Source organism: Sminthopsis crassicaudata, chromosome 2 (assembly GCF_048593235.1).
Source record: "Sminthopsis crassicaudata isolate SCR6 chromosome 2, ASM4859323v1, whole genome shotgun sequence".
NCBI lineage: Eukaryota > Metazoa > Chordata > Mammalia > Dasyuromorphia > Dasyuridae > Sminthopsis > Sminthopsis crassicaudata.
In genome coordinates, this window is record NC_133618.1 from 652293122 (window position 1) to 652313581 (window position 20460).

General features: G+C 37.2%; 1 protein-coding gene across 1 annotated transcript in view; it reads left to right on the forward strand.

The window, feature by feature from the left end:
• Window positions 1–20460, forward strand: part of KCNMA1 (potassium calcium-activated channel subfamily M alpha 1) — an 893014-nt gene that overhangs the window by 250540 nt on the left and 622014 nt on the right. The window contains 1 exon segment of the mRNA XM_074296747.1: window positions 2106–2267. Coding sequence (XP_074152848.1) covers window positions 2106–2267 — 162 coding nt within the window.

Below are 20460 nucleotides of genomic sequence, written 5' to 3' on the forward strand. Positions count from 1 at the left end.
TTGCATTTAATTACTTTATATGTATTTGTATTTATCCATTTTATATTATGTTCATACATATATTTGTATATACATACACAATAGCTACTTGTCTTCTCCATCAGAATGTAGCTCATTATAAGTTGGAATCATTTCAGTCTCTCTATTTGTATGTCCATGCTTGATTAAGGGTATCACACAGATTAAGGAAAAAAAATGATATGTGTTGATTTGGTTGATTAAATACTAATAGTTTGTATAGTTTATCTTAAAGTGTTGTCTTGATGAGAGAATTTATGTAAAGAACTTGTAACCCTTCAAAGTTCACTATAAATGTCAGGTATTATTATAGTAAATTTAGAAATCAGGAAGTCCATGAATCATTTGTAGATTCCAGATTATATTCCAACCCTCTGATTTGATTTCCAGGATGTAGGTATTTGCCTGTTACTATTGCCATGCCTTGATAGCAGTATATACAGAAACGTTATCCTCAGCCCTGGGATTGAGCATACCTAGTAAATGTGGTCTGAGCTTCTTGATATTAGCTAATATAGAGCAATCACCTGCTCACAATAGCAGTGTTTACAGGTTGTGCTCATTTTTCTGACCTCTATCTTTCCTCCCCCATCTTCATACAATAGAGTGATTAGGGATATTACTATTGTAAAAGCAATATAACCATGTAAAATATTAAAATTGTGTGTGTGTGTGTGTGTGTGTGTGTGTGTGTGGCAAAGTAGTTGGGAGAGAAAACCACAAACCAATCTTTGTGTACCATCACTCATTGAGAGAGCTTTCTAGGAGTGTTTTCATAATAAGCTGATCTATTTTTATGGCAGCAACTCTAATATCTATGATCTCATTTAATCTTCACCTCAGCCCTGGGAAAAAGGAAAGGCAAATATCTGAAAGAATCACAAAGAAAGTGCTAGTAGTAGAGAAGATAAACAAGTGGGAGAAGAACTATGATAGGCACTTGCCAGAGGTCAGTGCAGGGAGCACATCAGGAATTCAGGACCATGGAGAGCAGGATTCAGTGGGAGAACCTGGCACTAAGAATACCATGAAGGTGATCCCACTAAAGGTGCAGGTTTTTGTCTTAATCCAGTTTCTTGTGTGTTGCTTGTTAGAACAAGGATTGTTTTTAGGTCAGAGTAGTTAAGAGACTGAAGGTACTGTTTACATCCCTGATAGAATATGGGGGTAAGAACTTTCATTTTTGTTTCTGTGTCCTGAGCATCTAGCAGGATATCTAACTTGATACACAGTAGGCAGCTATTAAATTGTGGGTTGAATGATTGATCTAGTTACAGAGTTGAAGCATAATCTCTTCTGATTCACGAACAGAGTCCAAAGACTAAAGTAAATTAAAATTTCCTGAGACAGACCCACTTAGATTTGGCTTATATGTTTTAGATCTAATAGGGACCTCAAGGATCTCTTAATCACAGTGACCTCATTTTGTTGATAAGAAAATTGAAATTAAAGCTAATTCAAGGACATTCAGATAGTAAGTAAGTAGGAGAAGAAAATAAAAATACTTTCTTGCTTTCCTGGTACAGTTTACCCTTAAGCAAACTTATATGGTTCTAATACAAGTTCTCTAGAAATTCTCAAATAGTTTTTACCTCTTCCTCTGCTATGCTTTAATATTCCCCTTTTTTACTTTGGAAATTGGACATGTAGTCAACTGAAACTCCATATGCAATAATAATCCACAACTTTCCTTCCCTGTGTATGGAGTAGGATATCATTGCTGACCTTAGAAAAGGCATGACATTTGACTTGCTGTTTCCAACCTGGGTCTTGTAGAGTGACCAATAGTTTATAGATGGGTGCTTTCAGACCACTGAGGCCTACCTACATCTGTAGGACTGCCAATGGGAATGAAGATATATGTTTCTTGGCAACACATTGGTAGGTTGACTTATCAAGAGGTCCTGATGATCAAGGGTCAGGGAATCCTGTCAAACTAACATGTCAAACCAACTGAGCAGTTTCCAAGTTTCCTTCATGCCCAAGGTAGGGTCTGCTGAATCTGATCCCACCCATCAGGGACTGGCTTTTCTCTTTTTTTCCTACTTGACTCAATGTCCCAATATCCTTTTTTTCTCTGTTATCAGGAGGCCCAGAAGATTAACAATGGCGCTACTCAGGCAGATGGCACCCTCAAGCCAGTGGATGAAAAAGAGGAGGCGGTGGCAGCAGAAGTTGGCTGGATGACCTCTGTGAAAGACTGGGCGGGAGTGATGATATCTGCCCAGACACTAACTGGCAGAGTCTTGGTAAGGTCCCTAACTCTCCTCATTTGTTTTCTTTTGCAATGATGGTCTATTGCTTTTGTTGTTTAATGGATGATCTTTTTTCCATGATAAACTGTATCCTGAGTATTAGACACAGCCTTCCTTGTGTTTTTTCATTGGTGGTAGTGAGATACTAGCAAAGGAGAGGGACACTTTGTATTTTCATAAAGGAGATGTGGTGTTATTCTTGTTTCTCTGAAGTAGCTTCCTTTCCTGTGCCTCAACAACAGGGTTCTGGGTACTTTTTAAGAGAGTTCATAAAAAAATGGGCTCTAGAATGATGGCTAGGGAGATCTACTTTGTAGTGGTCACAGCTGATGCCTCATATCCCATCTTCCTTTGCTGCCTTGCCAAATAAAAAGTGAATGAGAACAGTCCTCAAAAATGATAAGTAAGGAAAATCAGCACATGACTGGAAGTTTTTCAAGGTTCAAAAAAAGCTATCTTACAAAATGATAAAGATGGGCCTTGCTGGGGATGACAGCTCTCTCTCTCTCTTTGTATCTCTATCTGTTTGACTCTGTCTTTCTGTCTCTCTGTCTTTTTATTTCTCTGCATTCTCAATAGGGAAGCCCTTGTTTTGACTTCAGAGAGTCATTCATATTCTCCTGCTATTTAAAGAGGACTCAATTGCCTTGGGCTAGCCTCCTGACTTCATTTACCTTTTTTGTAATCATTTTTTTAATGCGAGTTGGATTCAGTCAGAGGATGAATCCAGATATGTATTCAAAGTGATTAAGAAATAACTTAGGAACACATTGAGATCAATCAGATTTTTGAGAATGTTCATTGCACTGAGGTTATGTTATTTCCCCAGTGCACTTGCTGCAGGAAAGAATTTTGGCTTTGGAATGAGCAGATCTGGGTTAAGAATCTTTTCTGCCACTAAATATCTATCTGATATTATATAACTCCTATGCCTCCTATTTGAGTGACAGTTTCTGAATCTGTTAAATGAGAAAATCAGATGTCTAAAGTCTTTCCAACTCTGATTCTCATTCATTTACTTTAAAGGAGTTGAGAGAAAGGAGGTATGACTATGGAATAGAAAGGCCAGAGAAGGTGAAGACACTTGAAACCAGTTCATATGAGGATCATTTGAAGGACCTGGGGTTGCTTAGCCTGGGGAAGGGAAGAATTAACAAGGTTATAATCTCTGCCTTCAACCATTTGAAGGATTGTTTAAAAGTACCTGAGAGGCAGATTTGGGTCTAACAAAACAGGAATTCTAAAAGTTAGACTTGACACAAAGATACAATGGCCTTCTTCATGTTGCATTGAATACTAAGTTCACTAACTCTGGAGTTGTTCAAACAATGAATCATTTACCACTTGCCAGGGATGTTATAGAGATAGTTTTTGTTTGTTTTGTCTAAGAGTTGGCTAGTTAATATTTGAGGTGTCTTAAATTCTTTTCACTTTACCCATTGATTTTTATATCTTAGATCCCATCATTTCACAGAGTCCCAAAGTCCTAAGCTTTAAAAATTTTCCAAGGTCAATTAAAAACAACCCTTTACTTTTCCACCTTTTATGTTCCCATTCACATAGAACCTCTTTTTTCTATTATTCTTATTGATAGTCCCTTGACTCCTTGCTGTGTTTTCAGGTTATATCCCCAGCTCTAACTTCACATTCCTTCATATCCATACTTGACCCCATGATCAAGTATAATTCACTAGAAACATCTATTAGAATATATATTCTAATTCCCTAATATATATTGTAATTCATCAGTAGTGTATATTAGAATCCCTTGCCCTCTGGACTTTAAGATATTTCCATATACTAACCTTCAATATTGGGTAGCCTCAACCAATCAATTTAATATTTGAACATTATCATAGAAACTTACAAGATTGAACTTATTTCATTTACTATTAATTTCTTATACATCTCATTCAATAATCCAGCTCTTCTTAGTAATAATGCTATTAATAATTATAATTAGTATTTATACAATGCTCTAAATTTTATAAAGTATTGTGTGTGTTTGAATTTGATCCTCATAACAGATCTGTAAGGTGAATGCTGTTATTATCCCATTTTACAAATGAGGAAATTGAGGCTGAGAGGTTAAAAGACTTGCTTAGATTTATACAGCTAATAAAAGTGTAAAGTAGGATTTAAATTTCAAGTCTTCCTGATTCTAAGTTCCATACCATATCCACTGTGCCACCTAGCTGCCTGGCTGATTCTTATTTAATTCTCAGTAGTCACTGTCTCAAACCCTTTTCTCTCCTGGTGCCTGACTTTACTTCTAATCTGGATGCTTACTACAGATGATCTTGTATTCTTTTTTGCTGAAAAGTCTGAGTCTTTGGGATAGAAAGTTCTTTGATTTTCCCCCCTCTTCCTTAATACTTATTTATCCATTTTCTACTTTCCCCTTTCTATCTCATGTATTATTTTCTAGTGTTTTCTCTATTTCCTGACCTTTCTGTATTCCCCAAGGGTCCTGTCTTGTCCCTATTTGCTTCTTTCTTTATTCTATCTTTAGGAAAATCATTCGCATTCATAGCTTTAGCTCCTATTGCTATGTAATCTGCTCCCAAATCTATATTTTAAAAATAAATGTTTATTGATATATTTTTTTTTACATTGCCTACATTTCCAGATGTATGCCTCCCCCAACTCCAGAGAGCTATTCTTTAAATATTTTTTAAAGGAAATAAAACAATTCAATAAAACTAGCCTACGTATCTACTGAAAATATCTGATATTATTTGCAGCATTATGTACCTCTATTCTCTCATGTGCACAGAAAAGGTAGGGAAGTGCCCTCTCATTACTCTTCCACTGGACCAAACTTGATCTTTCTCATTTTATAACAAATTGTGTTTCTTGTTCTAGCCTCTCTTTTGAACTTTAGATTTTTATCTCCAAATGCCTTTAGGAGTGTTCCACCAATACCTCAAATTCAACAAATCCAAAACCAAAAGTCATTTCTCTGAAACCACTGCCTTCTTCACTATTTCTTTTTTTGTGGCAACAAATCAATCAATTTTTCAAAAGGCATTTATTATGTTCCTATTATGTGAGCTTTGCAAGGGACTAGAGATACGAAAAAAATGATTCAGTCCTTGATTCCACCAGAAGAGACATATACAATAAAGTATATATGAAATACAGACAGATGGGACTAGACATGTGATTTTTATAAGAAATTCCCAGATAAGGAACTTCCTTTTCCAAAGCAGGTTCGCACTGTCTTTGCAACTAATAGTCTTAGAGTTGTCTAAAGTACTCAAGCCAAATAATTTACTCTGGGTCACACAGCTGGTATATATCAGAGATGAAAGTAATTTTATTTTATTTTAATTTTTTAAAAAGCTCTTTATTTTCAAAACATATGCATAGATAGTTTTTTTTCCCCTTGAGGCTGGGGTTAAGTGACTTGCCCAGGGTCACACAGCTAGGGAGTATTAAGTGTCTGAGATCAGATTTGAACTCAGGTCCTTCTGAATTCAGGGCTGGTGCTCTATCCACTGCACCACCTAGCTGCTCCAACATAGATAGTTTTTTAACATTCAACCTTGCAGAACCTTGTGTTCCAATTTTTTTCACTCTCCTTTCCCCCTATCCATTTCCCTAGACAATGAGTAATCCAATATATGTTAAATATGTGCAGTTCTTTTATACATATTTCCACAATTATCATTCTGCACACACACAAAAAATCACATCAAAAAGGGAAAAATGAGAAAAAAACAAAGAGCAAGCAAACAATAGCAAAAAAGTGAAAATATTATGTTGTGATCCATACTCAGTCCCTAGAGTCTTCTCTCTGGCTGCTACTTTCACCATTGGAAAGCAGTTTCACAAAACGAGATACAAACCAATATTCATACCCTATACCAAGATAAGGTCAAAATGGATACATGATTTCCAATGGTGAAAGTAATTTTTGAGGAAAGAGAATTAATAGCTGGGGAATCTGTAGAAGGTGACATTTGAGCTGAGTTTTGAAGGAAGAAAACAAGTGATTCTAAGAGTGAGAAGTGAGGGGGAAATGTAAATTCTAGTCAGTGGGAAAGGTCATTATAAAGGGATGAAGATAGAACATGGAGTGTCCAAGAAGGCCAAGTTGAACCACTGAGTTGAGGAAGGGGAATTACATATAAGAACAATGGAAAAGTAAGATGGGTCTCATTGTGAAGGTCTGCCATGTTTAGAACTTTGGGGACATTTAACTGTTCCTTCTCATATCCAATCAATTACTAGTTATTGCTGATTTTCTTTTTTCTTTGTTTCTATAGCTACTTTCCAAGTATAGCCTCTCAATACAATTTGCCTGCACTATTTCAAGTACCTCTTAACAGAAGGCCATCTTTATTCTCTTCTTTCTCCAATTCATCTTTGGCTCCATGGCCAGAATGATCTTTCTTAAGTATTAATCCCCATTTTAAAATTAGGAGAGTTACCTAAAGCTACATAGTAGACTAATGACAGGGCTTGAATTCAATTTTCTTTTTTTTAATCTAGTTCAGTGCTCTCTCCCTTCCACATTCCATCCCTGACCTGGACCAACAGTTTTTACAACCTGCTTCCTCATAAGCCACTGGGATATTGGCTGTGGTATTTTGACATTACTTTGCTTTATACTAATTAGGTCCTGTGGCTTCTTGGCTTGGTTCTTAATATTTGCTTGCCTGGCCATTGCCTGCCCACATGTCCAAGTTCACTGCTACCTAATCTGCCAGCTGGTCTCTTTGAAAAAAAAAAACATTCTATGTAGGGTCAGACTGAATCTTTTGTGCTTGAGTATTTCAAAAAATATAACATTTCCCAGCTACATGGAACCTTAGAGATCATAGAATCATAGGCTTCCAAGAAGGAGAAACCTTAGAGTTTATCTAGTTCAATCCCCTCATATTTACAATTTAGGAAACTGAAGTCTAGAGATAGTGTATAATTTGATCAGTGACAGAATTAGCTTGAATCATAGCCAAGACTAGAACTCACATCTCCTGACTCTCAGATTAGCAGGTCTGATTCTGTTAAACAACATTGTCTCCTTCATACTTAGGTGCCTTTGTACCTAGTATAGTACTCATCTAATATCGCAAATGAGTTAAAAGGGACTTAAAAGCTTATGTAGTTCAATTTCTTCATTTTCCTGATGAGGAACCTGAGATCCAGGGAAGATAAGCCTCTGGACCCTTTTCAGAATTATGATTTTTAAATAACTGTAGGAAATGCCGTATTTTAGTTGGAGTTTCAGTTTGGTTAATTTTAGTAAAAATTAAGAGGTCAGATTTTCCCTTTGTAACTCCATTAATTCCCTGAAATATAAACATAGGTCAATAGTACTTTACAGGTTAAGTATCCCTGCCTTAAAAGAAGGCAAATTTTGTCAGGAATTGAAAAATGGATTTCCATGGAGGTCTTGGTAAGGGGACAGAAGGCATTTCTTTCAAACATGTTGCCTTTCTCTCTCATGCACAGAGTTGTATTTACCTAGAGTTGTCCAAATGTTTACCCTTGTAACAACAGGAGGACAGAGGCAAGAAGAGTTGGTAGTTGGGTCAGACTTTCCTCTTTCAATTTTTAATGTGTTTTCCTTCATGTGTGGCTCCTAGACTCAGTTTTAACTTCTAGTCCATTTCTGGCTCTAATGTGTGGCTGCAGAGTTGCTGCCCAGCTGGGAAAACTGGCTGCAGGCTTTTGGGGAACAAAGCTCCCCTGGAAAGAGATTCTTAGAGACAGTTCTTGAATAGGTTAAGTTCAAGCCTCACCTCTGATGGTTTGTGAACCTGTATAACATTTTGTAGCTTGGGATTTCTAGAAATTAAAAAGTATGCACACAAGGGAGTTCAAATACAAGAGGATTTGTGTAAATCTATTATGTCTGTGCTTACCTTTAGCATCTAAGGAACCTGGATTTCTTGGTTATGAGTAGCCTCTTCTTAATATAGATTGAAATATTTAGTATCTCTGAACTCAGCTAAGCTGCTTCCTGGATAGGAGGTCCACAATGGATTGTTGCACCCATCCTGGAAGCCCTTGTACCTTCACAGGTCTTGACAGAAAACCTGTATTCTAATGAAGTAGCTTTTCAAAATGTGGAATAATCAATAGGAGGCCCCAGGATCCCAAAGCAGGGCTTTTAAATGACAACCATGATGATCATTTACACCGAAATAGTAGTTTATAAACCTTTCAGTATAACATTCTGATGCACAGATAATCTCAGCATTGTTATCCCCATTTTACCAATGAAGAAACTATTGGGAAAATATAGCACCTCCCTTTTGGTCACATTTTGGTAAATCTCATAGGTGGGATTGGAACCCAAGTTTGGGTGCTCAAAAGCTCATGGGCATTCCATGACATTAATGAGCTTCTCCTTTCTAACCAACCTACCATAACTAATAGCTGTAATTCTATCATCAAAGCAGTAATATCCATTAAGAATGGTCAGTGCTATTGAGTTTCCTATATCTCTAAGAAGTTTAGCTGTTGCTTAAAGTCGACTGAAGTTTGAAGGCTGGAAATTGTGCATATCTAGTGTCCGAATCATATCAGAGAACTATTTCATATAATAAATAGCATTTTTGAGAGGTAAAAATCAGCACAACTAACCAATGTCTTATAAAAATCTAAACATCTGTGCCATGTGCAACATCTGCAGACCTCCCACCTTCCCAAACAGGTGGTTGGGGGTGACTTCTCCTATTTCTTCATTTGATCTTCATAATTTTGCTTTTTGGTATGTTGTTCTTTCCATTTCCATTGTTGCATTGTGCATATTAACATATATATATATATATATATATATATATATATATATATATATATATATATATATATATATACTTAAAAAGATGGAATAATCAGTATACTTCTCACAAGAGACAGTGAGAGAGTATGTTTTCTGCCACTCAAATGGCAGAAAGTACCATCTTAAAGATGGTACCAAGTTTCTTTTAGGTGGCAAAAACTGTGGATGGGAGTGGAGCTATAACTGGGGTGATAGTGGCTAGGTATCTGTCTCAGGATGCCATCAACAGCCTAGAAGAAAACTGGCTAATTTGCCAGACTAATTATTGAAAATTCCAAACTACTGAAGTCAGGAGGGCCTGAGTTCAAATTTAGTCTCACAGACTGGCTGTGTGACTCTGGGCAAGTCACTTAACTCCAATTGCCTCAGCAAAAACAAAAACAAAAACAAAAAACCATGCTATCTGATGACATACACTTCCTTGTCTCCTCTCAGCAGCCACATCTGGTAAGCTACACCCCATACAGACCTGCCTTGTTCCTCTCCCACTCTCCATGTTCTCCCAGCAGTTGTCCTGAGGTACTTTTGGGATTCCTTTTGATTGGGAGCATACTTTGTGCCCCAGGCTCCAGATACAAAAAATGTTTCTTATACCCTTAGTGGGCATTCAAGAGACCCTAATTTTAGTGCAACTTTTGCTACTTCACTGCACAATTTTGGTCCAATCACATTATCTCTTGGGCCTTGGTTTCCTTATTTATAAAGTGAGATTAGACTTTTCTAGCTGTAGAACTTATGTTTTTTTTTTTTTAATTCAATTACTCTGTATTTTACTCCATATTTGCCCTATTTTATTTTTATTCTTAACCCAATAGAAAATTATATTTAAACATATTCAAAGTCTGCTAACTACAACTGGTAGCTGCTCCTTTATAAATATAAAATAGTATCTCATTCATTTAAAAAAACTAGGCATACTATAGAATTCTTTGAACTATATGAAAATAAATTTAAGTTTCAGAGATAACTAAGGCTTCTTTATCTTCCAATTTTCTCCCAGGATACTGCTCTTTGGGATCGAGAGCAGGGAAGGAACATTCACAATTCAGAGGTTTCTCTATTTGGAGATATAATTTGGAGAATAAGAAATAATCAACACTGTAATCTCAAAAAAGGCCTTTATTTCCTGCTCCCCACTTCCTTAGTATAAACTCCTGACCCTTTCTTGCTTTGGGCATCTCTGAGTCCCTGGAAAGATCTTTGCTATGCATAGACTCATTGAAGATTGTATAGTATAGGGAATGAAGTGCTGCCTTCTAAGTAAAAAAACAAACAAACAAACAAACAAACAAAAAAAACCCCTGAGTTCAACACTTGTAATATATATGTATATATATGTATATATATACACACATATATACATATATATATATGTCATGTAATATGCATATCACATATGTTTATCTCTCTCTATTTATCTATCTATCTATCTATCTATCTATCTATCTATCTATCTATCTATCTATCTATCTATCTATCTATCTATCTATCTATATTTGACCCTGAACAGACATTTAACCTTTCAGTTGTAGTCTGAGGCAACTGTGTAGGACTACAAATGGAATTTCTGGGGCAGATTATCCTCATTGGTGAATCCTTTCACCAGTGAAATCATAGTTAGTTATAGGATACAAAAAACAAAGTCTTGCATGGCAGTTATCTATAATATGAGATTGATACAAATTAGGAAAACTATTCCAGAATCACAAGGCTTAGAGATATAACAACAACAATAATTAATAATAAGCTACCATTTATCTGGTGTTTTTCATTCTGCAAAGTACTTTCCTTATAACTCATTTGAGCCTTAAAAGAATCCTGGGAGATTAACTGCTATTATTACCCCAATTAACAGATAAGAAAACTGAGGTTAAAAGAGGCTAAGAGATTTAAGAAGTAGCTAGGTTGGCTCAATGGATAGAGCACTGGGTCTAGAATTAGAAAGACCTGAGTTCAAATATGACCTTAGATACTCATTAGCTGTGTGATTCTGGGGAATTCACTTACACTCTGTTTATCTGATGTGCTGGAGAAGGAAATAGCAAACCACTCCAGTATATTTGCCAAGAAAACCCCATATAGAGTCAATGAAGAGTTGGACATGACTCAATAATATCAATAGCAAAAATATTGAGAAGAGTATTTAGAGTTTGTTTTTTTAGTTCAGTCTTTTTTGTTTTAAATCTGGGGATCTCAGGCTCAGGGTGGGAAGTTATTTGCTCACAATAACACAGTTAAACTGGCACTTTGCAGCCTATATTTAAAGCCATGATATTTGCACATGTTGGGAGCCTTGGGATGAATAAATAACCCTAAGAAAATTCTGTCTTCTTGATATAGAATATTCTTAAATTTTCCATCTACTGGTCTAAGAGTAGCATGAGGGGTAACAGATGCCCTAAGTTGAGGGCTGGAGATACACTTGAGGTCATTGAGACAATAGAGTAGCTCCTTAGTCATTAAGGGAACTGGACTTTGGTCCTACTCTGTGCACCTGGTGTAGGAACCATCACTATAGTGATTATCAGCTGTGAGTGTGTTGAAGAGTCAGGACAATGGGGTGCTTGTTGGTTCTGCTTCATCAAGGACACTTGGAAGGAGAGGCAGAGTAATGCAGAGGAGCCAATTAGCCCAAAAGACCCCATTCAGTAAAAATCAAGAAAAATACAGAAAAGGAAGAAATCTTTGAGAGCAGAGGGAGCTAGGCTAGTGATCTGAGAGCTCATTCCCTTTTCTGCCTAAGTCTCTTTCTTAATCCCTATTTCCCATGTTTCTGTGATGCTCTAACGTGTCTACACTGCTTCATTCATCTCCAATCCCTGATGTCCTTGTTTCTATTTCATATTGTCCTCTTCAGCATTGCTATTGGCCCAATGGCTTCCCTTTCACATCTCAGGAAAATGACATCCTGAGACTTGGCCTTCTCAGTCACTTTGTTAGCTTTCACTTTAGGACCTATCACATCTAATTCAACTTAATGGAAAAACACTTTTTGTTTTTATTGGGGGAGATTTAAGGGGAGGGAATATTTCCTCTTCCCCAGATAGACAGATCAGAGAAAACCCCCTTTTTTGTCTAAACATTTCACACACAAGACTTTAAATCTTTGCCTCTCTCTTCTTTACCTATCCATCTGTCTGTCCATCCATCCATCCATTCATCATATACGTATCTATATATGTATATCTATGTATCTATCTTTCTAGTTAACTCAAACCAATTTGTCCTGATCTCAGAGGGCACAAAAAGAAATGTGTATCAAATATACTCTTTAAACATTAAAATAATCCCATTAGTTTAATGGAGTTATATAGATCATCCTTCATAGCCAGACTGTTTACACATGAAATTGGACACTTTGAATAAAAGCTATAGGCTTAATCAAATATTGGAAGCATTTTCAAGATATTCATTTTCCTTTTCCTTTCAGGTAACTTTCATGGAGTGTGTTTTTCTTTCCAATGGTATCTTTTAGTTTTATTCCTATAAAGATCTCTTGACAAATCAGTGCACCGTTCTATAGTACTATTACATTTGAGAGCTGGATGATACCTCAGAGATCTTATGGTCTGATACACTTATCTTCTAAATGAAGAAACTGAATTCTAGAGAAGGGATGTAATTTTTCTAAGGTCATAAGGAAGTTAATGGTAGTCAATGAACATGTGTTCAAACTCATTTCACTCTGGGTAAGTTATTTTACCTCTCTGGGGCTCAGTTACCTTTTCCATAAAATGATGGAATCCCTAATTTTGAAAGTCCCTTTCAACTCTAAATTCTTGATACTATGAACTGTATAACTAGTAACCACTCAAAACTTTTTTTATTAAACCAATTTTCTCATATTTTAGGAAAGTCTAGGCAAAATTCATACACAATGAATGAATGAATGAAAACAAAGCATTTATTAAATATTTACTATGGGCTATGTTGGGCATCTAGGCGGCACAGTGAATAGAGTATCAAGTCTTGAATCAGGAAGACCTGAGTTCAAATCCAAACTCAGATACTTAACTAGCTATGTAATCCTGGGCAAGTCATTTAACTCTTTCTGCCTCAATTTTCTCATCTATAAAATGAGTTGGAGAAAGAAATGGTGAATCAGTCCAGTGTGGTTGTCAAGAAAACCCCAAATGGGATTGCAAAGAGTTTTTTCATATTTTCTTTGCACCACTCTCAATTCTTTTTCTAATCTTTCCTCTATCTCTCTTGCTTAATTTTGGGCTCTTCCATGGCTTGAGTCTAATTCTTATTGAGACCATGAAGAGTTGAACATGACTATAAAATGACTGAACAAAAACATGGGCTATGTATTTACTCAATTCTTGAAATATGGATAAAGGGTGGATTTGTGATTTTATCAATGAAGAAAATTTCCAGGTGATTAAACTTCTAATGCACGTCAGCACCTTTTCTGCTTCCTGTAGTCTTGCAGAATGGCCTAGTACATTCACAGATTAAGGGGTTTGCCCAAGGACATATACTTGTCAGAGGTGTCTTCTAGAGTTAAGGGCTCACTTTCTATCTGTCATACACATAGGGGGATAAAATTCCCCTGGGGATAAGATTCAAAACCCTCCACAAAATCCTTATGTTCAAGGAGCTTACATTCCAAGAGGAAATGACAATATTGTTTTGTCATTGGTGCTCTTCAAGAATAAAAGTCAAACAACAACGACACAGACAGCATGAATAGGGGAGTGGTGGCCAGGGTGAAATGTTTTACTTAGGGATATCACAGATTGTAGATTGTACACAGATGAAGCTTGTAGTCAAAAGACAATTTTTAGACATTTTCTTTCCAGGAATGGCAGCATGAATTTGACTACTATTGCCAGAGAATAAAGGGGTGAGATGGGGTAATTGCATATGTGCAGCCACATGGCATGAGGACAGTCAGGGGGGTGATAGAAATAGCATGGTGGTTTGGGTTGGGGTGGTTGTGATGAACACTCATCAAGGATTGGGTTAGAAACCTGAGAAGTGAGTGGGAGGTGGCAGCTAGACCACAGGAATATGGTCAGAATATTTTGTACAGAACACTCCCATCATGTGTACAAGAGAGTCGTGACATCCAGAAATGGCTGTGTTTTAGCAAAAATATCCCACATTGGAAGGATTGTGTCTCACTTTACAAGGTACATATGTTCCCAAAAAATTGCGTGTCAACTGAACTTTTGTACATTGAATTCAATTTTAAATTTCTACTTATAAGAATTATATGGTAAATCTTTTTGTAGAAGAAGTAATTGCCCCTTATTTGTCTTTAATGTAAATGTAGATTTTCAAATTTTGAGTATGTTTAAAACAAGGCATATCTCATTGTTCTATCTTAAAGGGTTCAAAAAGAGAATGTGTGAGAAATTGTAATTTCAATCTTTAATGAATTGTAATTCATACTTCATTGATGCTGCCAAGCTGGGTGGATTTGGAACAGAAAATTTGAATTCAAGTCTCCTTATTGCCACTTACACCCTTGGGAAAGTAATTTAATATTCTCTGCCCTCAGTTTCCCTATCTGTAAAATGAGGACATAATGGCCTCAGAGGTTTCTTCCAATTTTAAATTGGTGATCTAGTGAGCAATCAGAAAGGACAGGATTAAGGATTTACTACATGATAAGCACAAAAATATCTTTTTTTAAATAGTTTTTATTTACCAGTTATTTGCATGGGTCATTTTACAACATTGACAATTGCCAAACCATTTATTCCAATTTTTCCCCTCCTCCCCCCCCAGATAGTAGGTTGACCATTACATGTTAAATATGTTAATAATATAAATTAAATACAATATATGTATACATGACCAAACAGTTGTTTTGCTGAACAAAAAGAATTGGACTTTGAAATAGTGTACATTTAGCCGCACAAAAATATCTTATGCTCAATATGTTTGCATTTTGTATTTCTCTCCTCCTCCTTTTCGCCTCCCTCTCTTCCATGTACTTGTCTATCTATTCTCCCATCTATCATCTATCTATCTGTCTGTCCAGCTTTCTAAGCATATAGATAAATATACACATTAACTACTAGGTGTTGGAAAGGAGAGTAGCAAAAAATATTTGGGGGACTCAAGAAAGGCTTCACATAGAAACTAGCCCTTGAGTTGAGTTTTGACTAAAACTAGGAATTCTAAGAGAGAGGTGAGGAAGCAGCAATTTTCTGAAGTGAAGAACAGCTGGTACAAAGTCACCAAGGTGAAAGATGGAGTGTTTTATGTGATAAACATGAAGAAGAACATTTTGATTGAACTGGAGTGCCTGAAACAGAATTACATACAATAAACCTGAAAAGGTAGATTATAACCAGGTCATGAAGGGCTTTTAAAGGCATCCAGAGGAAGTTGTATTTGATCTTGGTTACAATAGGGAGTACTGGAGTTTATTGATTAGATGAGTGCTATGATCATACATGTACTTTGGGAGTTATATTGGAAGATGGGTTGCAGAGATGAATGACAGAAAGATCAACAAGGAACTTATTGAAATAATCTAAGGAAGAACCAAGGTGGTGGCCATATTTGGAGAGAAGAGAATGAATGTGAAACATGTGGTTGAGTTAGAACCAATAAGATTTGATGATTAATTATATATGTGCAATGAAGGAGGGTGAGGATGACAGTAAATTTGTGAACTTGAGCAAAGGAGTGGTGCCCTTGATAGAAATGGAAAATTCCAAAGAAGGATAGTGCATTCAATGGCACAACTTGTAGCTCATCTACTCCTAGTCATCTAAAGAGATGCTCCCTACTCACTAATCTTCCTCTATGGCTTTTAATATAGGGTGACTCTTAAATTTGAGTTACTCCATTATCTGAAAGTGACTCAGTAACTGTTATAGCTTGTTGTTGTTCATGGGTGTGTGTGTGTGTGTGTGTGTGTGTGTGTGTGTGAGAGAGAGAGAGAGAGAGAGAGAGAGAGAGAGAGAGAGAGAGAGAGAGAGAGAGAGAGAGAGAGAGAGAGAGAAGGACAGAGAAAGATAAAGAAAGAGAAACAGAGAGACAAAGACAGACAGAAAGGAGAAAGAGGGAGAAGGAGAAGGAGAGGGAGAGACAGACAGAGGATTCCATGAGTTTTGGGGAACATGGAAGGTGTTTCTCACCTTGGCAGAAGGACATATAAATCTGTTTGTATCCTCTCAAACTTACGAGATCTGATCAGACCCCCGACACAGTTAAGGACATGCCATGCTGGCCCTTTAAGTGCCACAAGAAGCTGCCAGGCTTTCATTCTGTTTAGGGTGTAGATTTAAAAAAGTGCCTCGCTCCTCAATTCCACTCTGGCTGTTTCAAAAAAGCAAATCAACGGCATATCTATGGGTAGGGAAGCCAGGGACCCAATAGGGATCAAGGTCATTGTGTTTTCTTTACTAGATTCCCCCCACCTCAGTTTCCTTGAGCATTCCTCAGCTTTCCCAGCCCAGCTGGTTGGCACCAGAGCAGTCAATGCACACTCTCTGCCTGCTGAGTTTCCCCTGTGTGCTTTGTAAAGGGTAGCTGTTAATTTTATGAGTTTCTCTTGTTGGCCACTCCACATCCCCAGGCTCCAGAGGTTGTGGTAGAAACTGGAGAGAGGCTCAGAAATCAATCCTCTGGAGTGGAGAAGGAAAAGTTCCTGTCAGCGGAACGGGCTTCTCCATCCATGCTGGTCAGCTCGGGCATTTAAGGCTTGTGAAATACTGTATCATCACCCTCAAACACACCCATTCTTGGAAGGCTGCTATGGGGAGCCGGACTGGGCCCCAGGTTGGGCTAGGTCTCCCTTCCTATCCTTCTAATATTTCTTTTCTCCTTCATGCATTTGTTCTTTCCTTCCTTTCCATCTCTCTCCATCCCTCCCTTTCATTTTTCCTTCCTATCTTTCTTATCTGTGTAAGAAAACACAGTCAATGAACAGTAATAGCCATTTTGTGACTTATTTGTCCTGTGAGGGAAATGGGGCTGGTGAAGAGATGTAGGAGATGGGCTATGAAGGTTCCCGGGGTCACAAGGAAGGGATACAAATAAGTAATAATATTAGTGAGCATCTACAATGAATATTGTCTCATTTGATCTTCTTAATACTCCTATGGAGGAAGGTGCTTTTGTCATCTCTGTTTTGTGAATGAGGGAACTGAGGTGGAAATAAATTAATTGACTTAGAGTCAGACTGGTCATGGTACTTGAACTCGGGTCTTTCTGACCAAGAGTCCAACCCTCTATTTCCTGTGCTTTTGTGCCTCTGGAGATCTAAATTCCAAAGGTTCTCCTAGAAATAATCATATTGGTTCTGGGCACACAAAAAAACTGAGCATCTGGGATGGCCAGAGAGGTCCCAGGTCCCAGACCAGCCAGCTGATAGTGTTTGCTTCACAGATTCACTTAATTGGATCCAGTTCAGGCTGTACCTTCCATAAGTCTCCCTCTTACTAGCCTGAATCATAGTGAGTTGAGCCAGGAAAATTCTCACTCCATGAAGCCTCTGGGAGCTGGCATGAAGCCGGGGGTGGTTAGGGATTGGCATCCAATCTGTACATTGTAGATGGTATGTGTCATGGGAAACCCTGTGCCACAGTGACCAATTTATAGTATGGAAAGAAGGAGAAATGAAATCTCTGCTTTCTCTCTCCTAGACCTGGGAATGGAGAGAAAGAGCTAAGCAGTGATTGGTGCTGTTTTATGGAGACTGCTGGGTAGTGAGTTGTATTTTCATACTAAAGCTAAGTGTGATACTGAAGAAGCAGGTCCATGTATACAGGGAAAAGAGGAGAAAAGCTGTAAAACATCAGGAATTTGACTGGCTTTTAGCATAGTCGCTTCCTGGGACTTAAATGCTTGTTGACTGATTGGTCTTTGGGGCACTCAAATTTTGTTTTGCAACTAAATTTACTTCCCCGTCAAATATTTTCAGGGACACAAACAACTCATTAAGGCTTTAAGATTGCTAGTTATTGCCCTGAATTGCACAAAATAAAATCAAAGAGGACTCAAGAGGTCTGAATGTGATAAAGACTCCTCTTATACCATACTTGCCACTTAGTTTAGGAGGTAAGAGTATGACATTTTTTTGTGTGTTTTGGAAGAGATCTGTGATATCACTGGTATAGGGCAATAATTCTCAGACTTTCTGGTCTCAGGATTTCTTTACAGCCTTAGAAATTATTGAGGACCACCCCGAGAACATATTTTTCTGGGTTATACTAGAAGTATGCTGGTAAATGTTTAACAACCAGATCTCCCCCAAACAATACATATGGTACTTTTTAAAGTTTAATCTTCAGTTAAAGTATTTTCCCCATCATTTTCTTAAATCTAGACTATCAACAAAATATTAAATCAAGCCCTAATTAGTAGTTTGCCAAATTCTGAAGTGTAAATGTTTTCAGTGAAAATTTAATAACTGAAGTCACACAAGTCAATTTGAGATAATAGACATCAAAGTAAAAATTAAAATGTTTTGGTATTACTATAAAAATATTTTTGCCTTTGGGAACTTTGTAAAAGGCTCTTTTACCTCAGACCACAATTAAAAATCTCTAAGGACTCCTGCTAAGGAGCCCTTTGTCCCTATGACTTTGAGCTTCAGAGTGTCTATTCAGACACACAGAGTCTGTGTCTCTGTGTTGTGAAGGAATTTGCTCAGGATGACAATAGTTATCCATCTCTCTCTACATTTTGCTCTCCTGACACCTATAAAGTATAGCTATAAGGATGCTACTTGACTTTCACCCCATGTAGATCCCTTACTATGTGGACATGGACTGGATGCTTATTGAAAAAGTTTTAAGATTTGGGCAAGAAAGAGCCTTAGAAATCATCTCTTTTAAATGTCTTATTTTATACATGAGGAAACTTGGTCCCAAGGAAATGAAAGGAGTTCATTAGGATCATAGAAGAGACCTCTTGGCTCTGCATCTCATGTTCTTCCCATTATTGACTATGGATCATGAGGCAGAGTGTGTGGGCTCATTACAGCCCTTACCCACAACTAGTGAAGCAGGTCTATTTTTCAGACGTTATCTTTATATTTAAAGGACAATAATAAAGTACTTTTCATGTGGGTGAAGGAGCTTTGTCGTGTCCCTCCCCGACCTCCACCAGATCCTGACACTGATTTTGCTTACATTTCAGTATCCTGTATCAGCATTTAAAAATATTCAGATGAACGGAAGCTCTCCATAGTAAATTTCCAATTCAAGAAAGTTCTTTAGCTGCAAGACTCAAAAATAGCGAGATGATGATGATTCTGATGTCAACATTTATTGGAGCCCAACTCACATGTGCTTGGAAAAATCACACTCGGGACCATAAGAAGGCTTATGTTACCAAGTTTAGTTTACTAAGTTTAGGAGGAGGCAGACTGACTCGTGACTGGAGAACTGAAATGTCCAACCAAATTTAATGTACCAGGGAGTCCCATTTTTAGACAATGGGTTTGGAGCAAGGCCATTCCATTAAAAAAATAAGTCTTTCTGGAAAAAAAAACAGGAATTCAAATTTACCCTACATATTTTATTGAAAAAGGGTCAATCTCCTTTTTCCATTTATTCAGAAAATAAGGTAACATAAAACTTGAAAGATTAGAGACTCCTTCCAATTGGCCATTTTCATAATGGTCACTTGGATATAAATGGTGTCATGGAAAGATAGGGTTTTATTGGTCCTCCTACCAGGAGACCCAACATGCAATCATGTAAGAGTATAGTATCCTATTGACACAATTTATCCCAATTTCTCTCTATATTCCTCCCATAAAGCAAACCAACCCTTGGCTTAGCCTAGAATCAAAGCATTTTAGAGTTAAATGAAGCCTTTTTGTTATTGGTCAGCCATATCTTTGTTACCCCATTTAGGGTTTTCTGGGCAGAGATATTGAAGTGGTTTGCCATTTCCTTCTCCAGAACTTTAGAGATTATTTATTCAAATCTGCTCATTTTCCTGATGAGAGTATTGAGGTCTACAGTGCTGACATAACTTATTTTAGCTTTTGCTCTTGCCGCTATTCAAGACAGGAATAGAATCTAGGTTCTGTCCAACTTCATCTTACAGTTGAGGAAATCGAGCCACTGAGAAGGAAACAATTTTCTAAGGCTTTCTGAGATTATTTGCTTATTAAAAATTAGATCTGATAGTGTGGTTGCAGTAAAAGAATTTATGAATTATAAATTCTTTCAGACATATTAGGAGTGAATTTTATTGGATTTTTTTAAAATATGAAAAGCTAGCCTCTTTCTAGAATTATTTTCAGATTCTGCCTTTTTACTTTTCTTACTCAGCCTGTAAGTGAAGAGGTTGAGCTTTTCCCTTTCTTAATGATTTCATGAGTATGCATTGTGGGGGGTTGGCTCAGGGAGGGTGGAGTGGGGATCATGGAAAAAGTTGGAGAAAAAAGGACCTTTTTCCTACCACTTC